We start from the raw sequence: 21,347 nt of genomic DNA on the forward strand, positions 1-21,347 counted from the left end.
CAAACAGCGGTCTCTTCCTAACAGAAGTCTTGATATTTAGCTTGTATGCTGCTACAAGTCTTACAACACATACGAACACTAATGAATTAAATATAAGGAAGATCTGAGGTTGCAGGAAACGCAGATTGCTAAACTGGACCCATTCTAAATAATGTGAATAACAGCAATAATAATAAAATAAGGAACCGGCATGATTATGTAGCCTTTATTTTTTCCTCAGGCAACCTGGGAGGCTGCTCTTGTGCCAAGGGCAGGCTTCCTTGGCAGGTATTAGTGTATTAATCAGCACCAGCAGTTCCTAAGGTAAATAAAGAGGTTTTGTTAAGTGGAGATTAAGGCTTTGATTGTTCTAAGCTGCTTGTTTTGGCTCCTTGAGCTGTCAGATCCCCCTGGAAGAATCTCTTTTCCTCTCACTTATTCATTAGAGAGCAGATATGCGATAGAGCGGGGTAAATTAGATTCACTGACATCCCGCTAATTGAGTCTTCTCCCTTGCGCCTGGCCTGGCTGCCTTCTTTTTAATTAGCAGCTAATCAAATCAATACGGCGCCTGCCGACCAAGGGAAGAGGGCTGCTTTGACACAGCCGCAAATTACCATGCCCCCTGACCTCCGTCCCTGACCTCAGGGAGCAGAAAGGCCAGCTATCTCTCTAGTGACAGACAGGGGCTCTAGGTGCGGGGCTGGCGCTGCATGGTTCACCCAGAACGTAATCAGAAAAGCCCTCAGCTGCAGCAGCAGTGCAAAGGGTGTTTCTGATTTTAATTCACTACTGCGGTGTTTATTAGCCCATGTTAATCTGTAGATGTTTTTTTGTGCGTCTGTTGTTTTGTTTTGTTTTTTGCCGAAGATTAATACAGCTGAACAAAATGATTGAAATCCGAATTCACCGCTTAGCGCTTACATGGAGCCAAATGATTGGAACTGTAACGGCACTGTGCTCTGAAAATATAATAAGAAGCAGGCTGCCAAACTCAACATAACTACTAGTTCTGCTCGAAGCCAGCTCTTTCAGAACAGGCAGAGGAGCTGGAAAACAAAGTATTGTTTTCTTCCAGTTTCACTTCAGCACATGAAAATGAAGCCATTCCAAAAGAAAACAGCAATAAATCGGGGCACTAGCTCACAGTTTCTCAGCTTCCTGCCAAGCCAGTTCTTGCCGCTCTCTCACCAACTGTAGGTGTCAGTAAAAAGGAGACACACAACAGGCGCACAACTCCCAGAACACTGCGGACCTCCACTCGCCTGCCCCGGGGTCCTGTCCTTCTTCATAGTGATCTTGTACAAGAAATCTGCTCTTAATGCACTTATTCCCTGTATCTTGATGCGGAAAATGAATACCTCAAAATTGACCTTTCCCAGCATGAAGCCCAATACATTTATGTTTGTTTCATGCATATGTATGGGGGGCAGCGGACTGGAACAGGCGCTCAGCGAGAAAGACCTTGCCATTGCTTTGCATGGAGCATCCCAGGAAACGATACTCATATATACGTGGGGTAAAAAAGCCTGAGGTACCAAAGGAGGTTTCTTATAAACCTGCTGTGGCTTTTTAGTTTCTACGCATCACAATGTATAGAAGACATACAGAATTGAAATAGGACTGCAGTCGGTCTGGAGCAGTAATACTTAGACCTCAGTGGTTCAGGATCCAAATTAGCAATCAACAAAGTAGTGTGAATTAATTGTGCTCATTTCCTACAGGACAATCTATTCATACTTAAATAGCATGATGGGAAATATTTAGTGGTTATGTTATTGCATATGGGAAAAAGGACATTTAAAGCTCTTTTTGTATTGCTTCTAATGGAATAACTCAATCACACAGTGTTTTAATGTCATGGGCTGCATCTGGTCTCTGGTATTGAGTGTCTGGTCTGGAGGAAACAAAGCAAAATGCAGAAACTGTTATGTCAAGTGAATATAATCACTAGAATTCACTTCAGCAAAAGAAGCAACGCATGAGTTAAATCTAAACTCACACCTATGAGCAAAGTATCAATGCCAATTCTTAAAACTGCAAGAACGTGCAGGACACCAAAGTGAGACATTTAGATCGGCCAGATACACAATTATACGTTACAGCCAAAGCCACAAAGTCTTAAAGGTCAGTCCCACGCCCCCAACTGCATCCCCTCCTATCAAGAACACTGGAGCTTTTGAAATGTTTAGAAAATCAAATGAAACTCAGTCTTCAATCAGGTTGGAGCGTTCGTTGCAATGCCTTTATTACACGCAGCGTGGAGAGGAACAGTGAATCAAGAAGATTTCAAAGTTGCTCTTACTCCATACTAAAAGTCAGAGGCTTTTATACACACAGAAGTGAACAAATATCTGGTTAAAAATAAAAGTCATTACTATGTTATCTTAAAAGCTAGCTAAGCAGAAGATATATAATTATAGGTAACAGTTCACAGGTCAATACATAGTTTAGGGAGTAGACACTTAAATCATACTGTTTGACATTGTCTCCAAGATGTTCATCATAAATAACAAACAGAGGTCAAACTACCTTCTGGCCTGACATTATCTTTCTTAAGTATACACATAGTAAACCTTGTGAGAGAGGAATTGCTAACTTTTCTTCCACAGCACCAAGCAGAACTGGTGAAAGCTGGTGGTTACAGTGTTTAATTAAATATAGCAGGTCTCTCTTTTCATCTCAAGCAAAGGTGGTGGCGGTATTAGAGGAGGACACTACATGAGTCAGTTCTTATAACGAACCAGCCCTGAGACACATCCAAAATCTGAACAAGGACAATGCTGAAGGAAAAACTTAGCCAGCACATGGAGAGAGCTTTGGTGGGGATCTTCTGGCATGAGGGAAAGGATCAGGAGGGAGGGGTTCTGGCCTGAAAAGTCACTCTCAACACAATCACACAACCCCACCCCAGCACCACCACTCACCTAGACAACACGACCCACCACTCCTCAGCTGCTTCCTATTGCTGTCCTGCCAATCAAATAAGACCTGCCACATTCAATTCCTGGGACCGCATTGCTCACTACAGTGCTTTATATTTAGATATCCACACACCTCCTCTGCAAAACAACTGCAGTCTGCCCAAATTCATACAAATCAAACCGCACTGCATTCAGGTTGCCTTCAAGGGAAATGTAAAAATGCAAGCAAAGAGCTGAGGTGAGAAATGAATAAAATAAAAAACTGTAGAAATCACCTGGGGAGAAATAACTATTTTCTTTCTTGCTGAACCCCAATACTTGCTCTTTAATCCAAAACATTACCATCACAATTGCTTTTCAGTTTCAACAGGAGAGCAAGCAATCTGGTTTGGTTAAACCCTCTCAGAAAGATGACTGGGACCCATCCATCACCCATTACGGAGGCTCCCTCTCCCGCTTGCGACTAACCGCTACCCCAGTGAGCCCGCGTTGAAACTGGGCAGTCTTGTCCTCTGTATGCTGCACTAAGCTGCCTTATTGCTAGTCGAGCCACATTAATATCTGTCTGTTACAGGTACCAGCAACTGGGTGGACTCGGGAATACAGAATTCGAACATTGTCAGTTTTCCCTGTGGTGCTGCGGTCTCCTGTCATCTGTCAAATGGCTTTCCCCTTCAGGCAGTTAAATTGAAGTGAAATATAAATAAATAAGGAAATAAAAAAACATTTCGACTGCATCAACAGGAACCTCTGGAGTAAACACATGAATAAACAAGTATACATATTTTAATTGCACAGAGAGAAAGAGAGGAAAAAAAACATTAGCCTTCATGCCAGAATTCATTTTTTTGTTTTGTTTTGTTTACTTGCTACAGATCTGAGCCAGAAGTAGGGGCCTCGCTTGAGAAACCGTGCGGAATCGCTAGTAATTGCAATTTAAACTGGGATGTGTTCCGAATCAGTTTTGGGGTGGGGGAAATGAAGGTTAAATTTAATTGTGGTCCTTGATATTTTTCATTCCCTCCATAGAAATATCACCAATGCATCTCACACAAACCTGTCAAGGATTGGGGAAAGGGTTTCATTGCACTGGGGTCAATTCACAGATCCAAATCCAGAATATCCAAATGCTGTGACACACTGGCACTGGCTAATAACCACAACCATAAGTGCATCCCTGGAGGGGCGCCAGTAAATGGACATGTGTTCTGGGGGAGTCTTTGGCAGTGAAAGGTAGCACACCGCACACTGTACTGGATCTCTGATGTTACATCATGAGATCCTCAATGGCTAATTGAAAAGCACTCCAAATAGTTTTAAATGTATTTTCTAATGGTAGGCTACATGCACTAGTAATCTCGATAAAAAATGCAATTATTAAAGACGTTGTCATTGACATAATGGAAAGTGCTTCAAAATCATATTTAAGATTAATTTTCCGGTAATTTAACAGTACTGTTTTATTTATTTATTTAACTGAAACTTGTACATGTTGTGATCAAAACAGTGGCTAATGCGAGTTAACATCAGTGGCACACGTCTGTCCCTGAAGTGGTCCAAACTTTTGATGCACGTAAGACGTAAATGAAATTCACAGGCCACGACTGTTTGTTGTAATTAGAAAGAAAGAAAAACTTTGAATGCAAAAAGTCGTCACGTCTTAATACAGGTGGCGTTTATAATAGAAACCCTGGCCAAAACAAACACCTATCATGAAAAGCCCGTGGCAAGACTCAAACATGCAGGTCGCCATGTTTTTTTTTTTTTTCTGCGCAGGCGCGGTCTGTGTTTGAGCACTTGAACATGCATTTGCAATATTAACATCTTTGGAGTTGTCCTCCACAAATGTTAAAACATGGTGCCGGTTTATATGCGTATGCTACTATTTTTCATGCAATTCCTTTTATGCGTCTAGGCACTTAATTTTAGAATATCTATCTTATTTAAGACTCATGCATAGCATTGCGTTAGTCATCTATTTATATTAAATATATTTTATAAATAAGTAAGAGTTCAGCAATCTCCAGGCCTTTCCAATAAATCAGTATCAGTGACCTGTCCCCTCCGCCCGTCCGCACTGTCTCCTATGGAGGTGAGCGGAGGGTGCAGCGGGTCTCCCCGGAGCTCGTCCTTCATCCAGCCGGCACATGTGCCCTTGAGGCCGGTTTGAGGCGAGCCCCGCTGGGGGGGAGAGGCAGGCACATACATCCCCAGCCTTTCCAAACACGTCGTTTATCATCATAGCCTACTCCCCCCCCAGGTCCCATCCGCACAAGGGCAGCTGAAATGTGCACTCGGTCGGGTTTTAAAGGGATGGATCCGTCAAAACCCCCCACCAACAGCACCAGCACCTGTTCACCTGCAGCAGACGATTAGAGTCGACCTTGGGGAATAAAAGAGGGCGAAAGAAACAGCAATATGCGAAGGGCACAACTCCCCCCATTCATTTTATATAAGATGCATTTTAGAGATCCCTTGATAATAATTTGGTTTCTTCGCATTAGTATACCAGGGCTGCTTGGTTCCATCAAATTGTCCAATTAATCACAGCATTGTTTTATCGCATCCTGATGAGAACACGGCGCTCTTCCATAAAGACGTCTCTCTGCATGGGTAATTAGTGCAAACAGGACCTGCGGAACTCGTAGATACAGTTATGGAGATGTCAGTCAAAATATTATAGTGTAGGACGAGTGTGGCACTTCCTTGAAGACACACATAGATGATAGATAGATAGATAGATAGATAGATGGATGGATGGATGGATAGAGGAGGTGAAGAGCTGGGATGTCTGCTCATTCCACCATCTGGGTATTCTGTTATCTCTACATGAATCTTAATAAGTGATGTTAATTCTTCCTTGCAAAATCTCCCTTCCACAGTTTTAGCTAATGCAGGGCAGCCAAATGATTCTGCGCTAAAGGAAAGACTTTGCTGCCCTCTAGCAATGAACACGTTCATGGCATCACTTGGCCATGCTCGGATCACAGCCTGAAAGAAAAAGGGCACCCAGGTGATCAGTGTGTTTATCCTGGCCGTGCTTTAAAACAGCACATCGTTTAGCTTCAGACTAGGCTAGGGTTATCCCCTAGCTCCTTTCCTCCTTTCCTTACCTAAAGATTCCTTCACTAACAGGCAAGTGAACAGGGGTCACAAAAACAGTTCCTGCCCGGCCTCAATCTCTGCAGGTTTTAATTCCACCTGATCACAGCTAACTAATTCAACTAATTAAGATCTGAATAGAAGCAATTTAACTACACTTACACAGTTCTGAGAGCATTAGTGATGTAAAGAGACCCGGGAAAGCTGCTGGACTGGGGTCCTCCAGGGCCAGGATTTGGGACCCCCTGTTCGAGAACATCCACACATGATATTCTCCATCTCTCAGCCTGTGTTCCAGCCCTCAATGGCACCTACCTCTCCTGTTGTTCTTGTTGAGCTCGGTGCACTTCCCTGTGCTAACATGTCTGTTTGTCTCTCTCACGCGGCCCTGTCAGGGCTCTGGCTGACTCCCTTCGGAGGGCGGGAGGGGGGTGGCAGACCCTGGCAGGTAGGGGGCTGGCAGGTGGCTTCAGTAAATGGGCCTAGTCTCCCGTTCCCAGATGTTGACAGAGAGGAGAGCACTACCTGCCCTTTTAGTGCCATTCCCACTAATTGACTCATCCTCCCCACGCATGGCTTGACTGAGCTTTTAATTACAGCTAATCCTGTCAATATGGCGCCCTGATGGGCAGTGCACAGAGCCTGCTTTTTCACGCAGTTTATGGGCCATTACCTCCCTCAGGTCGCAGCAGCCCTCACTGAGAAGGAACGGGGGGATGGAGGCCGGGTTTGCAGGTGCTCTCAGCCCTCTGAGTTACTGTAATGTCAAAGGAAACCCACGCTCTCCAGCAAATGCATTCGTTCTTGATGTAAGCTTATTACAACGGAGTGACCTTGCTCTGTTATGCGCTACAAATATGTATGGGATTTATTTTTCAAAGACATTCTGCGCACCTGTCTGTGATGTATATAAATGTAGGCACTGCATTCAGCACACTTTGCACAAATATGTCAGGAGAGGCGATGCAATGCCGGCCTATTTTAAAAGATGCTTCTTGTTCCAATTGGGGTTGTAAAACAGCCCAGTGAATTATTGAAATGTTATTTTGTACCCGTCAACTTGAAGTGACAGATCTGGTGTTTAAATCCCAACATTTGCTGAAGCTTACTCTATTTGAATAATTTTGACCTCACTAACAGTAAGTACCATATGGCATATCTTCCCATGGGAAAGACGAGTGCAATAGCAAATGGTTTCTCTCTCACTCCTCCCCGATCACCAATCACAAACCACTCTTAATAACTGTCATAAAAACAGCCATGGCAGTCAGTGTCTCGGATCACACAGGCTTCTGTCTCTGTTTGTGATCACTAATAAACAGCAGTTTTCTAGGTGAGCTGTCTTGAGCCACAATTATTGTCCCCTGTACTCCACAAATGCCAGTGTCAGCGCTGGCACATGTGATGCCACACAGTCCGACTGCCCCCAGTCCTCTACTGTGCGGAAATCCTATCAAACAAATGCTTAGCCAGCAGAAGCAATAGCCAGGATCTGATTACTGTCTTTAGTAGCAAAAATCAAGCTGACATTATGCGTTTTTGGTGTGTGTTTTTTCTTTAACGTAATACAAAAAGTTATTATATGCAGCCCCGAGGTAACATTTCTATCTGGATATAATACAAACTGCTGTTTTGTTGTATTACAAAGTAAAGTGCATTTGAACCAGTTCCAGCATCAGTCACAGTGATGCCAGCCCCGCAGTAATGAAAAGTGTTCAGTACAGGTACCCAACTGCTGTGCTTTAACAGTTATGGTGGAAATGTTTTCTATATATATTCTGCTCCAGTGACAAAGTAAATAGCATGAGGAGAACTATGGTAGCATGTGTTTTGAATGAATGTCCCTAGATGCTGCATTAGGAATACACACACTCTCACACTGCCTGTTCCAGTCACTGGTGGATGTGCTTAAAACAGAAGAATATGCAGACCGCAATGGTGTCTCATCTGAAATGCCCATGCCAAGGCAAGTTAAGTGTGTGGGAGCATGTTTGGTGCCCATGCGAGTGTGTTAATTTGTGGTCTTATCAGTTAGTGCTACAGAGTGCCAATTAGAAATAGGACACGGACACGAAAAGCATGGCGATCAGATCTGAATTAAGTCAATGACACGTAAGAGTTGAAACATTGACTGTCAATGCCGAGGACTGAATGACAGTGTGAAGAAAATCAGGGTGTGGGGGTGGGATCACAGCTCTCAATAGTTGCTGTATTTCATTACCCAATAAAGATTATGTTTAAAGAAAAGAAATTAAACCAATAAAACAGAAAATAATTGTATGTTAATGGAATTTTAATCATAATTGCATTTAATCTCTTCCAATTAGTGTGCATCGCATTCTCTGTAGCTGGGTTTGCGTCCCGTCATGCTGTTGTTGCTACAGCGCTCCCTGTCTTCTCCTGAGACAGACCCAGCACAGTCTGCATGCGGTGCAGATCTAACAGAAAACAGCAGCACATCAAAGAGCAGCCCCTGCTTTGTACATTCTGCAAAAAAAAGACAATACACCATCACTGCTCTGGCACCGCTGGCAGCTGACTGGAGCGTGCGTTTCCTCGTTTGCCTCCCGATGAACGAGAGAGCCAGGCTGCAGCAGGATTGCTACACGGAGCGGATTGCGAGGAGCAGTCAGAGCGGAGTAGGACCAGGGACAGCAATAAAGGACATCTCACTCACATCCCAGGCAGGGTGTGAATTTGCCTTCTTCTCCTGGGAAGCAGCGCCCCCTGGTGCATTTGGAAACATGGCCAGCTACCCAGACATGTCCCTGTGACCTTGTGCAGGAGGGGAGGCAATCCTAAATAAACAAGTTTTTATAGGCCTTCCAAGGGTGACTGGCTGCATTATTGATTCAGTATTAATTTATACAGTTTATTTGTAAACAGAAGGTCCTTTTTAGTGCCAGGCAGAAGGGGGGGCGAGGTATTGTGCTGTGGGGACTGGCTTTTTCAACTGACATATGGAGAAGGCTATGCCCCCCCCCCTGCCACCTGCTCCCCAAGGATGCCCACTGCTAACCTGCCTGCACAATCATTTGTCCCCCTGCCCTTCTCTGACTGGCCTACTACATAAGGAGGCAGGGCGGAGGCGGGGGCACTCAGCTCAGGGACAAACCAGACCGGCACAGCTGTGTGAAATACAGCACACACTCCATCTCATCCATACAGTCCTTCTCCACTGCACTGGGCTCAGAGAGGGCATCTGGTAACACTGCGCGAGCGTTCAAGGACAGGGAGAGCGGCGGTGAAGGAGCCGGGCTTCGGGAGCCGGCTCCGATGCTGTGCTGCAGCGTGGGAGGCAAGAGGCCTCTGGGCACTTGTCCTATATACCATATATGTATGTGTCTGTGGAGCCACACGATGCTAGCAGCACTGTTCAGATCAGCCCCAAGTGAGGAACCTCTTTGCTCTTGGAGAGTGTGTTTGTGTGTGTGAATCCTGTTTGGCTGAAGGATGCGATGGATCAGAGCTCTGCATTGCCCTCTGCAGTGTGTAATAACTCCAACGATGGGTGGTGCATTTCCCAGGACCTTGTCTAGCTGGAGATCAAAGCCTGGGAGATCACAGCCTGGCAGATCACTCTTTCATGCAAAGGCAACAGACCTGGTTTTAGGCAAAAACCTCAGACTATCAATAAACACAATCAAACAACCCCCTTCCCCCTCTATTATGGCTGTAGCTCTCTCAATGTAATTAAGTGCATTGCATAATATATTATGCAATGCACTTAATATATATATAGACAGCTATAGCACAGACCATTCTCATTCCTCTCACACTCTCTCTGTGTTAGTAAAATATATAGATACCAAAACATTTCAACAAGAGTAATAGTTCAATCAAAACAACCAAGTTAAAACTTGCAGCACTGCTGCTAATATTAATAATCATAACAGATAAAGTGCCCCAGTCCAGCCTGTCCCTCAGAGCTCCTGAGCCCAGCACTGCGCAGCAACTTCTGCTTCTGATTTATTTCCCAGCACGCAGCACACTGACAGCTGGGTGTGGAAATGGCTGCGTACGTGCGTGTGGACTTTTATGTCTAATTGGGTTTTTACGAGGCCCCATCTGTTAAGTGGGCAGATTTCGACTTTACGGCTTCTGGCATCTCAAGGCCACCGGGGTGCTGGCCACAGCAAGGTCACTACCTGCCCATCCTCGCTGGGGCTCCACACCGACACCCCCCCACAAACACATACACAAAGTAGGCTCACCTGTCAGCGCCACACATACAAAAAAACAAAAGCAACCATATATGTATACATATACACTCACCTAAAGGATTATTAGGAACACCATACTAATACTGTGTTTGACCCCCTTTCGCCTTCAGAACTGCCTTAATTCTACGTGGCATTGATTCAACAAGGTGCTGAAAGCATTCTTTAGAAATGTTGGCCCACATTGATAGGATAGCATCTTGCAGTTGATGGAGATTTGTGGGATGCACATCCAGGGCACGAAGCTCCCATTCCACCACATCCCAAAGATGCTCTATTGGGTTGAGATCTGGTGACTGTGGGGGCCAGTTTAGTACAGTGAACTCATTGTCATGTTCAAGAAACCAATTTGAAATGATTCCACCTTTGTGACATGGTGCATTATCCTGCTGGAAGTAGCCATCAGAGGATGGGTACATGGTGGTCATAAAGGGATGGACATGGTCAGAAACAATGCTCAGGTAGGCCGTGGCATTTAAACGATGCCCAATTGGCACTAAGGGGCCTAAAGTGTGCCAAGAAAACATCCCCCACACCATTACACCACCACCACCAGCCTGCACAGTGGTAACAAGGCATGATGGATCCATGTTCTCATTCTGTTTACGCCAAATTCTGACTCTACCATCTGAATGTCTCAACAGAAATCGAGACTCATCAGACCAGGCAACATTTTTCCAGTCTTCAACTGTCCAATTTTGGTGAGCTTGTGCAAATTGTAGCCTCTTTTTCCTATTTGTAGTGGAGATGAGTGGTACCCGGTGGGGTCTTCTGCTGTTGTAGCCCATCCGCCTCAAGGTTGTACGTGTTGTGGCTTCACAAATGCTTTGCTGCATACCTCGGTTGTAACGAGTGCTTATTTCAGTCAAAGTTGCTCTTCTATCAGCTTGAATCAGTCGGCCCATTCTCCTCTGACCTCTAGCATCAACAAGGCATTTTCGCCCACAGGACTGCCGCATACTGGATGTTTTTCCCTTTTCACACCATTCTTTGTAAACCCTAGAAATGGTTGTGCGTGAAAATCCCAGTAACTGAGCAGATTGTGAAATACTCAGACCGGCCCGTCTGGCACCAACAACCATGCCACGCTCAAAATTGCTTAAATCACCTTTCTTTCCCATTCAGACATTCAGTTTGGAGTTCAGGAGATCGTCTTGACCAGGACCACACCCCTAAATGCATTGAAGCAACTGCCATGTGATTGGTTGGTTAGATAATTGCATTAATGAGAAATTGAACAGGTGTTCCTAATAATCCTTTAGTTGAGTGTATATACACATTCACACAAGTTGTAATGCTGTGCTTTACTACATACAAACATACACACTATCATATTCCAATGAGAATAATTTAGTATGAAAGAAAATAGGACAAATAAGTACAAATCTAATATTAAAGAGACTATAATCCACACTAAAAATGCAACATACACACAGAAGGCTCATATTAGCCTTCGTAAGTGCCAATGCAAACATCTCAAAGCAATGGATTGGGCTTCACTCCCTGCTCACTCCAGTGGCATTACAATCCATCTCATCCTCAATCCTCTGACACTCCAATCCATTCTCGCTCAGCAACCATGGCTTGGTAGAGGATGGGGGTGACAGGCAATTACTGCTTTAATTAAAAGCAGAATTAATGCCCGTCATAAACGTTAATACAGTAATCACTTCATGTTTATGCGGCCGGTTCCTTCACTGCAACAGTCCCATGAGCTGGTGGCACTGTCTGCTTCAATTACTACACACTTGTACTCTCCTGCACTCCAAGCAAGGATGATATTTGACCTTGGGGTTCATAAAAATTGATGAGGGAACAAAAATGATAAAGACATAAGGATTTGATTTACCATTGGTTGGTTTCTTTAATGGAAAGTCTAAAAAACTGTTTGAGGTTTTGTACATGTGCAAGACACAGCGTGCATTAATGGGATATTGATAGAAACTCTTAACATGTACAAGACACCATGCAGCGTCGTCTTATAGCAGACAGAACATGAAAACAAATGTACAGGCATTTGCAAACAAGATACCATTCATACCGTTAGGAGCGTGCAGTGCGATCACCGATAACATTACTGTGACCACAACAGATCTCTCTCCATTCCAATGGATATCCATCTCTTGACCCCACCAACCCTAATTACATCAATGGCTCTCAGAAACAAAGGTGCCACGAGAGAATAGTAGCAGATGAAAAACTAGGATTATAGAAGTGGATATATGTGCCTATAAAGGGAGCATTGATGATGCAAAACACAACTAAGAAGAAACTTGAGTAAAAGGGATAAAGACAAGAAACTTTGTGGAAGGGGGATTGGAAAACCATGGTTGTAAGATTAATCACAAATCTTTTCACTTCTGAACAATGACCTTTTTGTGAACCAGTTAACTGGGGAAGAAAAACAAATCTTTACATGATACATTTAGAACTTGCATATGGCGAGAGATCCAGACAGCGCCGTCTGTCCGCTCATCCTGCCAGGAAACAGGAAGACTAGTGAAAGGACAAGACTTGAAAGCCAAGCCAGGAAGAGACTGGGAGTCTCTCGTCACAACGATGATGACAGGTGAGCATCTTCAGAAGACTGCGGTGTTACTCACCCTGAACTGGGAGGAAATTATCTGAATTACATCGCACGACTTGGCCCTTCTACCCCTCACCGCTCATTTCAAATATAAAACCGACATCAGAGCAACATTGGCGGCTGTGCCAAGATGTAATTCAGTGAGTCGGGAAGATTGCAAGATATGGGCGACTGTGGGATAGGATAATGAAGGATAATGGGATACAGAAATTACAGTTGGAATTCACATGTAGGAATAATTTGAAAGGCTGTTTTTCATCATTATGTTTAAATGAAGCAAGGGAGGAAATAAATACAATCTCCCAAAAAGTATATGTTGAGAAGGGGATGGGGAAATACTGCAGAACAAATACAAAAGCATAAACCTCCTACCCTCAGAAGCGTGTTAAATGCAAAGAAAAGCCCAAAGACTGAGGTGCTCACAGCATCTCACCTCAAACACTTTCCATGGAGCTCCAAGGTAACTCCACTCAGCAGCTGTTGCCTTACAGCTCCACCACAGCGCACTCTCTCAGCATGCACTTCGTTAAAGGTACAACTTTTCAAATACCGGAGTACCGAAAAGCAACTCCCCCCCAGTTTCTGCGTTGCCATCCCAAGAACGACCCTAATTACAGAGCAGTGTTTTGTCATCTTTTTTGATTGAATGCGTACATTTTCCAGCGCCTCTAATTTTAATTACAGAACAGCTCCACAACACAAGACATTCCCTGCCAGTTCCCAGCACTCAATTATTACAGCGCTCTGGGCGAACGCAGACGCTTTTAGAACCAGATTTCTTTTTTATTCATTAATTTTAAATGCTTTGATATTTATATTTTAACAGCCTAAATTAAAATTAAATTATTCATTACAAAAGATGCTTCAATCTAAAATTTGCCAGCTGGCCACTCAACCCTCAGCTCTAAAAAGTCAACCAGGAAACCAGCTCTAACTGCCTGTGGAAAACACGAACCAAGGCTACCTTTCTCTGAGCTGGTGCTTGAGAACAACTGAATTACTATACAATAGAGACGACTGCTGGATGGGGAGTGACATGTCACTAGACCCCTACTCTAAAAAATTTGATATGAATCCATGTCCCAATAAGGGGTCACAATGAAGCTCACAGAATTAACCCCAAATAAAGGGTTACAGGACAACCACTGAAATTCAAGGGTTTGCCACAACAGTAAAAATTCAAGAACTACCTTCAGAATACTAAAACCTAGAAAATGAATTTCATAAATAGTCTCCCCAACTGGAATGTTCATATTTTATGAATAAAGCTTTTTATGGAACCTGGCAAAACCAGGATGACTGAAATGTTTAAATGGAAGACTTCTGCCCACACGTGGACAAGGAGAAAAGTGCTTCTACAAAATTATTCTGTGAGCAAATGTAGTCTATTAAGAATATAAAATATAAAAATGTACATTAAATCACATTACAGAGTGCTGGAAAAGGCTTCTGGGGAACTAGGCATGTTCAGCAACTAGAACCAAGGAGACAAAGGAAGGTTTCAAACCGACTGGGAATTTGCCTGTCAAGCATCAGTTCAGGAAATTGACCAACACAAACAAAGCAGGAATCGCAACAAAGATACAAGCTGTAACCCCACACACAGCCAGGAAGCTGCAAAACTCAAATTTACACTGAACAAGAAAATGGAACCAGCTGCTCAATTCATAGCCAAATAACAAATTAGCACACGACTCATCCAAGTCCAGTGGAAACTGTTTTATTTGCAGGTGCCTTTACATGTTTTAGAAAAAGAATCCCAGGATTTTGCCTCCTGTGTGTTTTCGTCTGGCTTCTTCATGGTCCATGATGCCAGCCGAGGTGGTCAAGACGATGTACCTGCAAACAGAGAGGGGCTATACGTCAGCACGACAGACCTGCATCACAGTATTCTGCTGATCATTTTAATCTCTGGTAGGATCTGACCAGAAGGCTCAAAAGCAGGAAAGCAATTTTAAATGCTCATGGCGCTCAGGTGACTCGATTGTAAACAGCAGCACAAACATTAAGTTCCTCATGCTGAGATGGGTATAAGTACATGTGACAAAACAAAAGTACATTACTTCATAATCACTGCTTAAATTCCACAATTACCAACACCTTACAGACTAATAATGTATGTACTGCAGTATAGAATAAAAAAAAACTTAAACTTGAAGCACTCATGAAACATTAAGAGTACAAGGACAAGCAAGAATTATATAAATAAAATTAAAGTAGGCTATAGCAAGAGCATTTTCATCTCATCACTTAATGTTTACAAATGACAAAAGCTCAACATTGCGGTTTCTTTCATATTACTGTAGATATAATTTTAAAAGATTTATAACCATTTAAATGGTTGTATGGAGTTCTGCAGAGTTTAGCGGCTGTACATTGCTCTACCCTTGTGAGCTGTGCATGATCCTGCAGAAAGCAACCCTGCTGTACATGTTTGCTTGCCTTATATAAAACTTAAACTATTTCTTGCATACAGTGCACTGCATTGCAAGATACATGTATTTTAGCATTCACATTCAAGTGGATGGAAAAATGCAGCATTGAACATTAAGCACATGATAAAGATGCTCATTTTCATCATGTTAAATGGCCATGTTTTTTAATAGTGAACTCTGCTAGAAAGCAGCACAATTCTTATGAAATAATTCTAACCATGTACAATGAAAAATGTGAACTAATGGGGTTCACTAGAGCTCCCACACAATGCATTCTGGCATCAAAACTGATGTGACCTGTCACCAGTGGACACTAAAGCAGAGAGACTTACCCAAACTGTCGAGAGGGCAGCAGGTTGTTCTGCCACTTCTCCAAATCCTTAAGCTGCACATCAAATCGGGGGCTGATGACACCACACTGGCAATGACAAGGGACAACCATTAGACAGCCCACATTACAAGGAATGAAAAGCCTTTTCATATGGACCACATGCCTACATTTGCTTCACTATGACATTGTTTTGTAATGTTAGTGTATGATTTTCTGGACTAAAGACAAAAAGCAGTTTGTGAGCAGAAGCACCCAACCAGACACAAATCCAAAGGGGGGGGGGGGGGGGGGAGATGAAAACAGACAGCTTGGAGAGTACACCATCTTCACAAAAACTCCAGAAAGCATTACCTTGTTCAGCCTGCCTGTGAGATTAACAACTATTTTCCCAGCTCTGTGATCGTCGATAATCTCGAACTCGCCAATGTAGCCTGCGGAGCACAGGATAGACAGCAATGAAACAACCACACTGAGAAAATAACCGCCAAGGAGACGACAACTCCATCCTCACAGACTGTGCCTGCTGATCACCCACAAAGGAGCAGACTTTTGGATATATTTATTCCAGCATATTGATCCTCACTTCAGGAGTGCCAAACACTTCTGAATTATTCCACCTGTGGTGTTAAATCAATATGACCAGTTTCCAACTGTGAGAATTAAAACCGGATTGTGTAGTCCTGCTAAAGTTTACTAAATTGCATCAACTACTCAAACTTATCAGCTCAAATCTTTACATCTAATAAAACACTGGAAAGTGTTAGAAATCAATACATACTCTATGCCAAGTGCTAGATTTCAGAACTACTTGTTGGTTCAATGGCCAGGTATCTGGAATATAGGAAACTGTGGAAATTAATATCTTAGAAGAGACTGTTCTGTACAATTATAAATGGTCTGAGAAACCAGGAAGCCTTCAAAAGCTGTACAGCATCAAATTCAGTCCCAGAACACTGCCGTAGGTAGGCCGGGGTTCAATGCTACAAATGAGGCGGACAAGCCTGTTCTGGACTCACCGTGCTTCATCATGACGGTGAGGAAGCGCACGATGACCTTGGAGCAGGGCCGGATCAGAACCTGGCGTTTCCCACGTTTCTCTGCATTGTTGATGCTTTTGAGCGCATCGGCGAGAACATTCATGCGCACCATGATGCCTGTGGAGATTCAACACATCCAGGTTAGCAAAAGCAGACACTGAAGCCCCAACGCAGGAAACTCTGAAAGCCACTAAAGCGGTGGCAACAACATTTGTAGAGTAGCAAGATGACTGCTTTTTTTTTTTTTTAATAAGGCTGAATGCTGCTAATGTACACTTCATGTCTGATTAAAGACAACCTGTACAGGCATATTTACATCATTAATCTCACACCTGAACTGAAAACCAGAATTAAGTTACAAAAAGCAAGTGCCACATTGAATTATGCATTTACAGCACACTGAACATACACCATTGCTAAAAGCACAAGACTGGCCCTGAAAATTAGTTAATTTGACCATTTTGATTAAAGCCTAGTCTTCCCTGCAGCTAGATCCCTTCATTATAACAAATTAGAGCTGATTAGGTTCAATGAAAACAAGACAAAAAGGTATAAAGCAAGATTTCTTCAAAGGAAGATGCCAGGCAAACAACTGAGAGCAGACACCATCTCCTCGGAGGTGCAGAGGCTGCACACTTGGCCTACTTCACATCCTGCACCGAAACACGTTAAATCCGCACCGAAATTAAAAACGCGAAACTGCCCAGCATTTAACATGACATGTCAGGTTTAAATAATATGTATTCATTGCCTTTAGAGAACTGTAAATAGTGGAGACATTGCACACAACAAGGCAAACATCGCAACACACAGCTGATTTTCAGCTCATTCTTAAATAAGACAAAACACCCAAGTGCCGGCCAAAATGAGCTCTGCCCGCCCCACAGCTCTCATCTCCCGGGGAACATTACAACCCCGCCAGCCACGTTAAAACACGTCTCTGAAGAACAACCGCCCGCTTTTCTAACCGGCCATCAGCCACCATCGACACATTTCTTGTGCCGTGTCAAAGCGGGGTCTTACTACCCGGTGTGGCAGAGCCCTTCCACGCTAGATCTATACACGGGACCCAAGGCGAACTACTGGGGGAGAGGACCTCCAGCTTCAGGACACAATTTGTGGGGAAAGAGACATCCTGACGACTCCAGGGCCAGACTCTCGGAGACCCCATTCTCCTAGCTTTAATTTGAGGCGAGCAGCAGTCTGGTAAAGGCTAGGATGTCTGCGATATCAGAGGGATAGAGATGGGATAAGGATTTTTGCCAGCCTTACCAGTTCTGCAATATGGCGGAAAGAGGAAGGAGAAAGGGCTCGCGGTGCGCTTTGGGAAAAAGGTAATCTCGCGCGGCTTGAGCGCCGAAGTCTCGCGAGGAACGTGCTGACGTCACAGGATGGGCCGAGAATACGAGTAAACAGTGGCGGGTTGAGGGTGCTCTTCTCGAACACGTCTGAGCAATACCTGAAGATGTTGTAAAACCACATTTATTGATTTATGTATTGATTTATGTATTATTAGTTCAGATTTTACATGAATATTACAGTTATCCTGGTTGCTGCAATGATAAATGCAGAATAAGCGAATATAAACCGTGTTTAAATGTGTGAAGTTGAAGTGCGAATTGTCTGTATTCTTGAAAGCTGCATGACAACATTTTTCATTAAATAAATATGTTTTAATATTATTGATTAATAACGCACTTGCAGTTAGTTTGAGCGATGCTCGAATTGCGAGTTAATTTATTTTCATGGAAATAATGTGATTATAATCTATTTATTTATTTATTTATTTAAAAGATTGCACGACATTTTACACAACAGTTAAGAGACTAAATGACTGATAAATACTTGAGCACGATTAGTTTCGTGCTGTGATTCCTTTAGAAACATGGCTGCCGGGTGGCTTCAACGGACTAGGGCACGTTGCGTGTTCGAACGACGGTGACGTTACGTGATTTCGTTCGACCGTAACCATAGCAATGAAGACACTTTCACTGTTTTAGTTGCTGCTGAAATAACTGCGCGGAGCTTGGGTACGTATAACTGCGCTAACCTGCAGATATTATCATACAGAACGTCAATGCAAGATTTATTTTTGCAGAGTTTAAAACAATTAGTCAATAATAACGAAGGCTGATAAATGTTTTTAGGACACAACACATTGTAACAAAAAGAATGAAGAGTAACATTTATTGTAATACTGTTTATAATACAGATACAAATGATATCTGTTTGCTCATAGTTTGTACTCAGTGTTTCAGAATTCTTTAAAAAAATGCCAGGTTGTAATTTACAGTTTAACTCTCATTTAGTTGGCCTCAATTTTGTTCAACTGTACTTAGCGAACTGCTTCCCTATATAACAGCACTGTGAAACGGTCTCGGCCTGATCTTCCACAGCTCTGGTGTGATCTGGTCCAGCAGACAGCGCCATGTCGGAGGAGAAACGGGTGGCAGCGGTGGCTGCGGGCTTGGGGCAGGGTGCCCGGGTGGACAGCGTGCGCACTGCCATCGGACAGGAGATGACACACATCCGGGATCTCCCGCATTCCCAGCGCTTTGCCCACAAACCCACGCCAGTGAGCTACCGAGGCGGGCGGCCCATGCACCAGAGCACCCTTAGACTGGGGGGCAGGCCCTCGGAGACCAGCTACACCACCACACAGGCACATGTGAGATACCCCTGTCCTCTCAGACCCATATGGCTGCTTCACTGAAGTACAACTTTGGTCTGTTGGCAGTGTCACTCAGCTACGTGCTATTTATCTGGACTAGTTAACTAGCTAATTTAGTGGCCTCAGTTTAGCAGTACTGAGTGCACAATAGGATACAGAAATAATGTATTGATAGGCCTGTTACTGATTTGGCCTAGTGCCCCATTATCCTGCCATACTTATGCTATATAGTCTCTCCTTGGCTTCAGTACTTTTCAGGCAGAGGCAGCCATGGGCAGTTGTTGCGAGGTGTGCCCCGAGTGCCACAGTACCCATCTCAGCACCATGGCAGACTGGACCTCGGCACCCTGACCCTGGAGCACTGCCAGCCACACAGCCGGGACACCTTCGGGCCCAAAGAGATCACACCGGTATGCAGCCAGACGCAGGAAAAGGGTTCTTCAGCCGAGTTCCATTACAATATTATAACCTGCAGAGAGCACAGTCCACGCTCTCAGAATGATCTAACCCATAACCTCTGGATTCTTCTTTCTGTAAAGTTCCAACACTAGGTGGCACCATTTGTTAGCCCTATATTTTAGGATTTTATTCATGATTGACTTTATTCCGCAGTATTTGCTATTGTAGAACACACCCACTTAAAACAATTGCAATCTTTTAACAATGTTTGTTTCCGAGGGGAAGATATAGAATCACTACTGTGTTCAGGGCTCTTTATCCCACTGTGAAGCTCAGCTCAGTGTTGGTGCAGTGAGTACAATGCTCTCTGTTACAGCACTATATTCTGCACGAGTCTGGCGTGAAGAATCGGCATCACAATCAGCACAGCCTGGCCATGAGAGAAATCACCAACCCTTCGGGCGAGCAGAAAGACTACAGAAGCACGTACAGGACAGAGCACTGCAGTGAAACCCTGCCTTCAGCCTCTACCAGCTGCAGAGGGCTGCCCACAGACTGGCACAATTACAACATCATCACAGGTGAGACACACCTGGACACCGTACTGCAGGCACACTGAGGTCTGTGGGCTCAACCTGGCACAGCCATTCTGTTCTTGCTGTTGGTCACTGAGATTAGATGACCAGTATCCAGACCGTCCTGCTTGAAAAGCTGCAGAGTGGATACTGGCTTGTTCTTGTTTCGGAATCACATAAACCGATCTTGCAACCACATTTCTTTCACTTTTGGTTTTAGCCTATTCCTCACGATCAGCTGTACTCACTGGTTGTCCCTGGTTATCACAGTGTTCTTCCTTACCAAGATGGTTCAACCTCTGATGTTTGGCATAACATTTCCCATGCCTACAAACCCACATTCATAGCTATGCTTTTGATGTATTACAAATAAATATACTAGTTAACCAAAGGACTAACGTCTTCTGCAACTCTGTAGGCTACATATGGCCTGTAGTTTTGAATGACTCAATTCTTTTAATACAATCTTCCCCCGCAATTGTGTTAATCGTTTGCAGTGTGAGATGGTGAAAAAAGCCCAGTGTGTCTTCATGTTCAGGGGAAGAGAGGAGCTCGGGAGCCCCACGTGGCTATGGCAAACGAGCAGGTGACCGTGTGCTGTGGACAGCCAGGCGCTGGGAGAGTGACTGCTGCAGCTTACGGCTCTACTGAAGACTTACACCGCCACAACCACCCAGCAAATGCAGCAGAATGGTGGAGCTAGGACTTGCTTGTTTTAAAAGAAGAGGATTGCTCCATACTTGTAAACCCCCCCTTTATTAAACATTAATATACATCATACAGGGAAATATTGATGTAATATTTAATACCCATACAATATGCACACATATTGAAACCATGTAGAATACATTTTGTCCATGCACTCATACGGTGTAAAAGTAAAAGTCACCTTACACCTTAATTGTACTCATTATAAAACGTGGCTTAACATTTAACATCACGACCTGTCAACACTGTAAAGGAGTCATCAGGCCGATTGGAATACACTTGAAAGACCACCGATGACTGGAAAAGGACTGGAAAGCAGATCCTGAACCTAACAAACCAGTCTGATCGACAATCCCATCCATTTATAATATAGAAATGC

General features: G+C 43.7%; 2 protein-coding genes across 3 annotated transcripts; one reads left to right on the forward strand and one right to left on the reverse strand.

Moving 5' to 3' along the window:
- Nucleotides 1–14,516: 14,516 nt before the first annotated feature.
- On the reverse strand, nt 14,517–17,965 carry rps15a (ribosomal protein S15a). The gene is made up of 5 exons (XM_066690163.1): nt 17,888–17,965; nt 16,595–16,732; nt 15,930–16,009; nt 15,580–15,665; nt 14,517–14,651 (listed from the first exon to the last, which is right to left on the reverse strand). Exons 2-5 carry the CDS (start codon nt 16,725–16,727, stop codon nt 14,558–14,560), a joined length of 393 nt encoding a protein of 130 aa, XP_066546260.1. The 5' UTR covers nt 16,728–16,732; nt 17,888–17,965; the 3' UTR covers nt 14,517–14,557.
- Nucleotides 17,966–18,013: 48 nt separating this feature from the next.
- LOC136713155 (uncharacterized) lies at nt 18,014–21,040 on the forward strand. Of its 2 annotated transcripts, none has more exons than XM_066690161.1 (5): nt 18,014–18,645; nt 19,012–19,283; nt 19,535–19,696; nt 20,062–20,266; nt 20,758–21,040. In XM_066690161.1, exons 2-5 carry the CDS (start codon nt 19,044–19,046, stop codon nt 20,760–20,762), a joined length of 612 nt encoding a protein of 203 aa, XP_066546258.1. In that variant the 5' UTR covers nt 18,014–18,645; nt 19,012–19,043; the 3' UTR covers nt 20,763–21,040. The 2 variants fall into 2 exon arrangements, with proteins under 2 accessions (XP_066546258.1, XP_066546257.1); XM_066690160.1 differs by having other exon boundaries at nt 18,015–18,645; nt 20,799–21,040.
- Nucleotides 21,041–21,347: the final 307 nt, after the last annotated feature.

Source organism: Amia ocellicauda, chromosome 17 (genome assembly GCF_036373705.1).
Source record: "Amia ocellicauda isolate fAmiCal2 chromosome 17, fAmiCal2.hap1, whole genome shotgun sequence".
Taxonomy (NCBI): Eukaryota; Metazoa; Chordata; class Actinopteri; order Amiiformes; family Amiidae; genus Amia; species Amia ocellicauda.

What these genes read in the sequence shown, in the direction of transcription:
- LOC136713155 (XM_066690160.1), top strand. Translation starts at nt 19,044, where the DNA reads ATGTCGGAGGAGAAACGGGTGGCAGCGGTGGCTGCGGGCTTGGGGCAG. An exon ending in ACACCACCACACAGGCACAT is followed by an intron (nt 19,284 to 19,534) that starts GTGAGATACCCC and finishes CCTTGGCTTCAG; the next exon opens with TACTTTTCAGGCAGAGGCAG. An exon ending in CAATTACAACATCATCACAG is followed by an intron (nt 20,267 to 20,798) that starts GTGAGACACACC and finishes CTTCATGTTCAG; the next exon opens with GGGAAGAGAGGAGCTCGGGA.
- rps15a (XM_066690163.1), bottom strand. Translation starts at nt 16,727, where the DNA reads ATGGTGCGCATGAATGTTCTCGCCGATGCGCTCAAAAGCATCAACAAT. An exon ending in CACCGTCATGATGAAGCACG is followed by an intron (nt 16,010 to 16,594) that starts GTGAGTCCAGAA and finishes TGTGCTCCGCAG; the next exon opens with GCTACATTGGCGAGTTCGAG. An exon ending in CTGCCCTCTCGACAGTTTGG is followed by an intron (nt 14,652 to 15,579) that starts GTAAGTCTCTCT and finishes CTCTGTTTGCAG; the next exon opens with GTACATCGTCTTGACCACCT.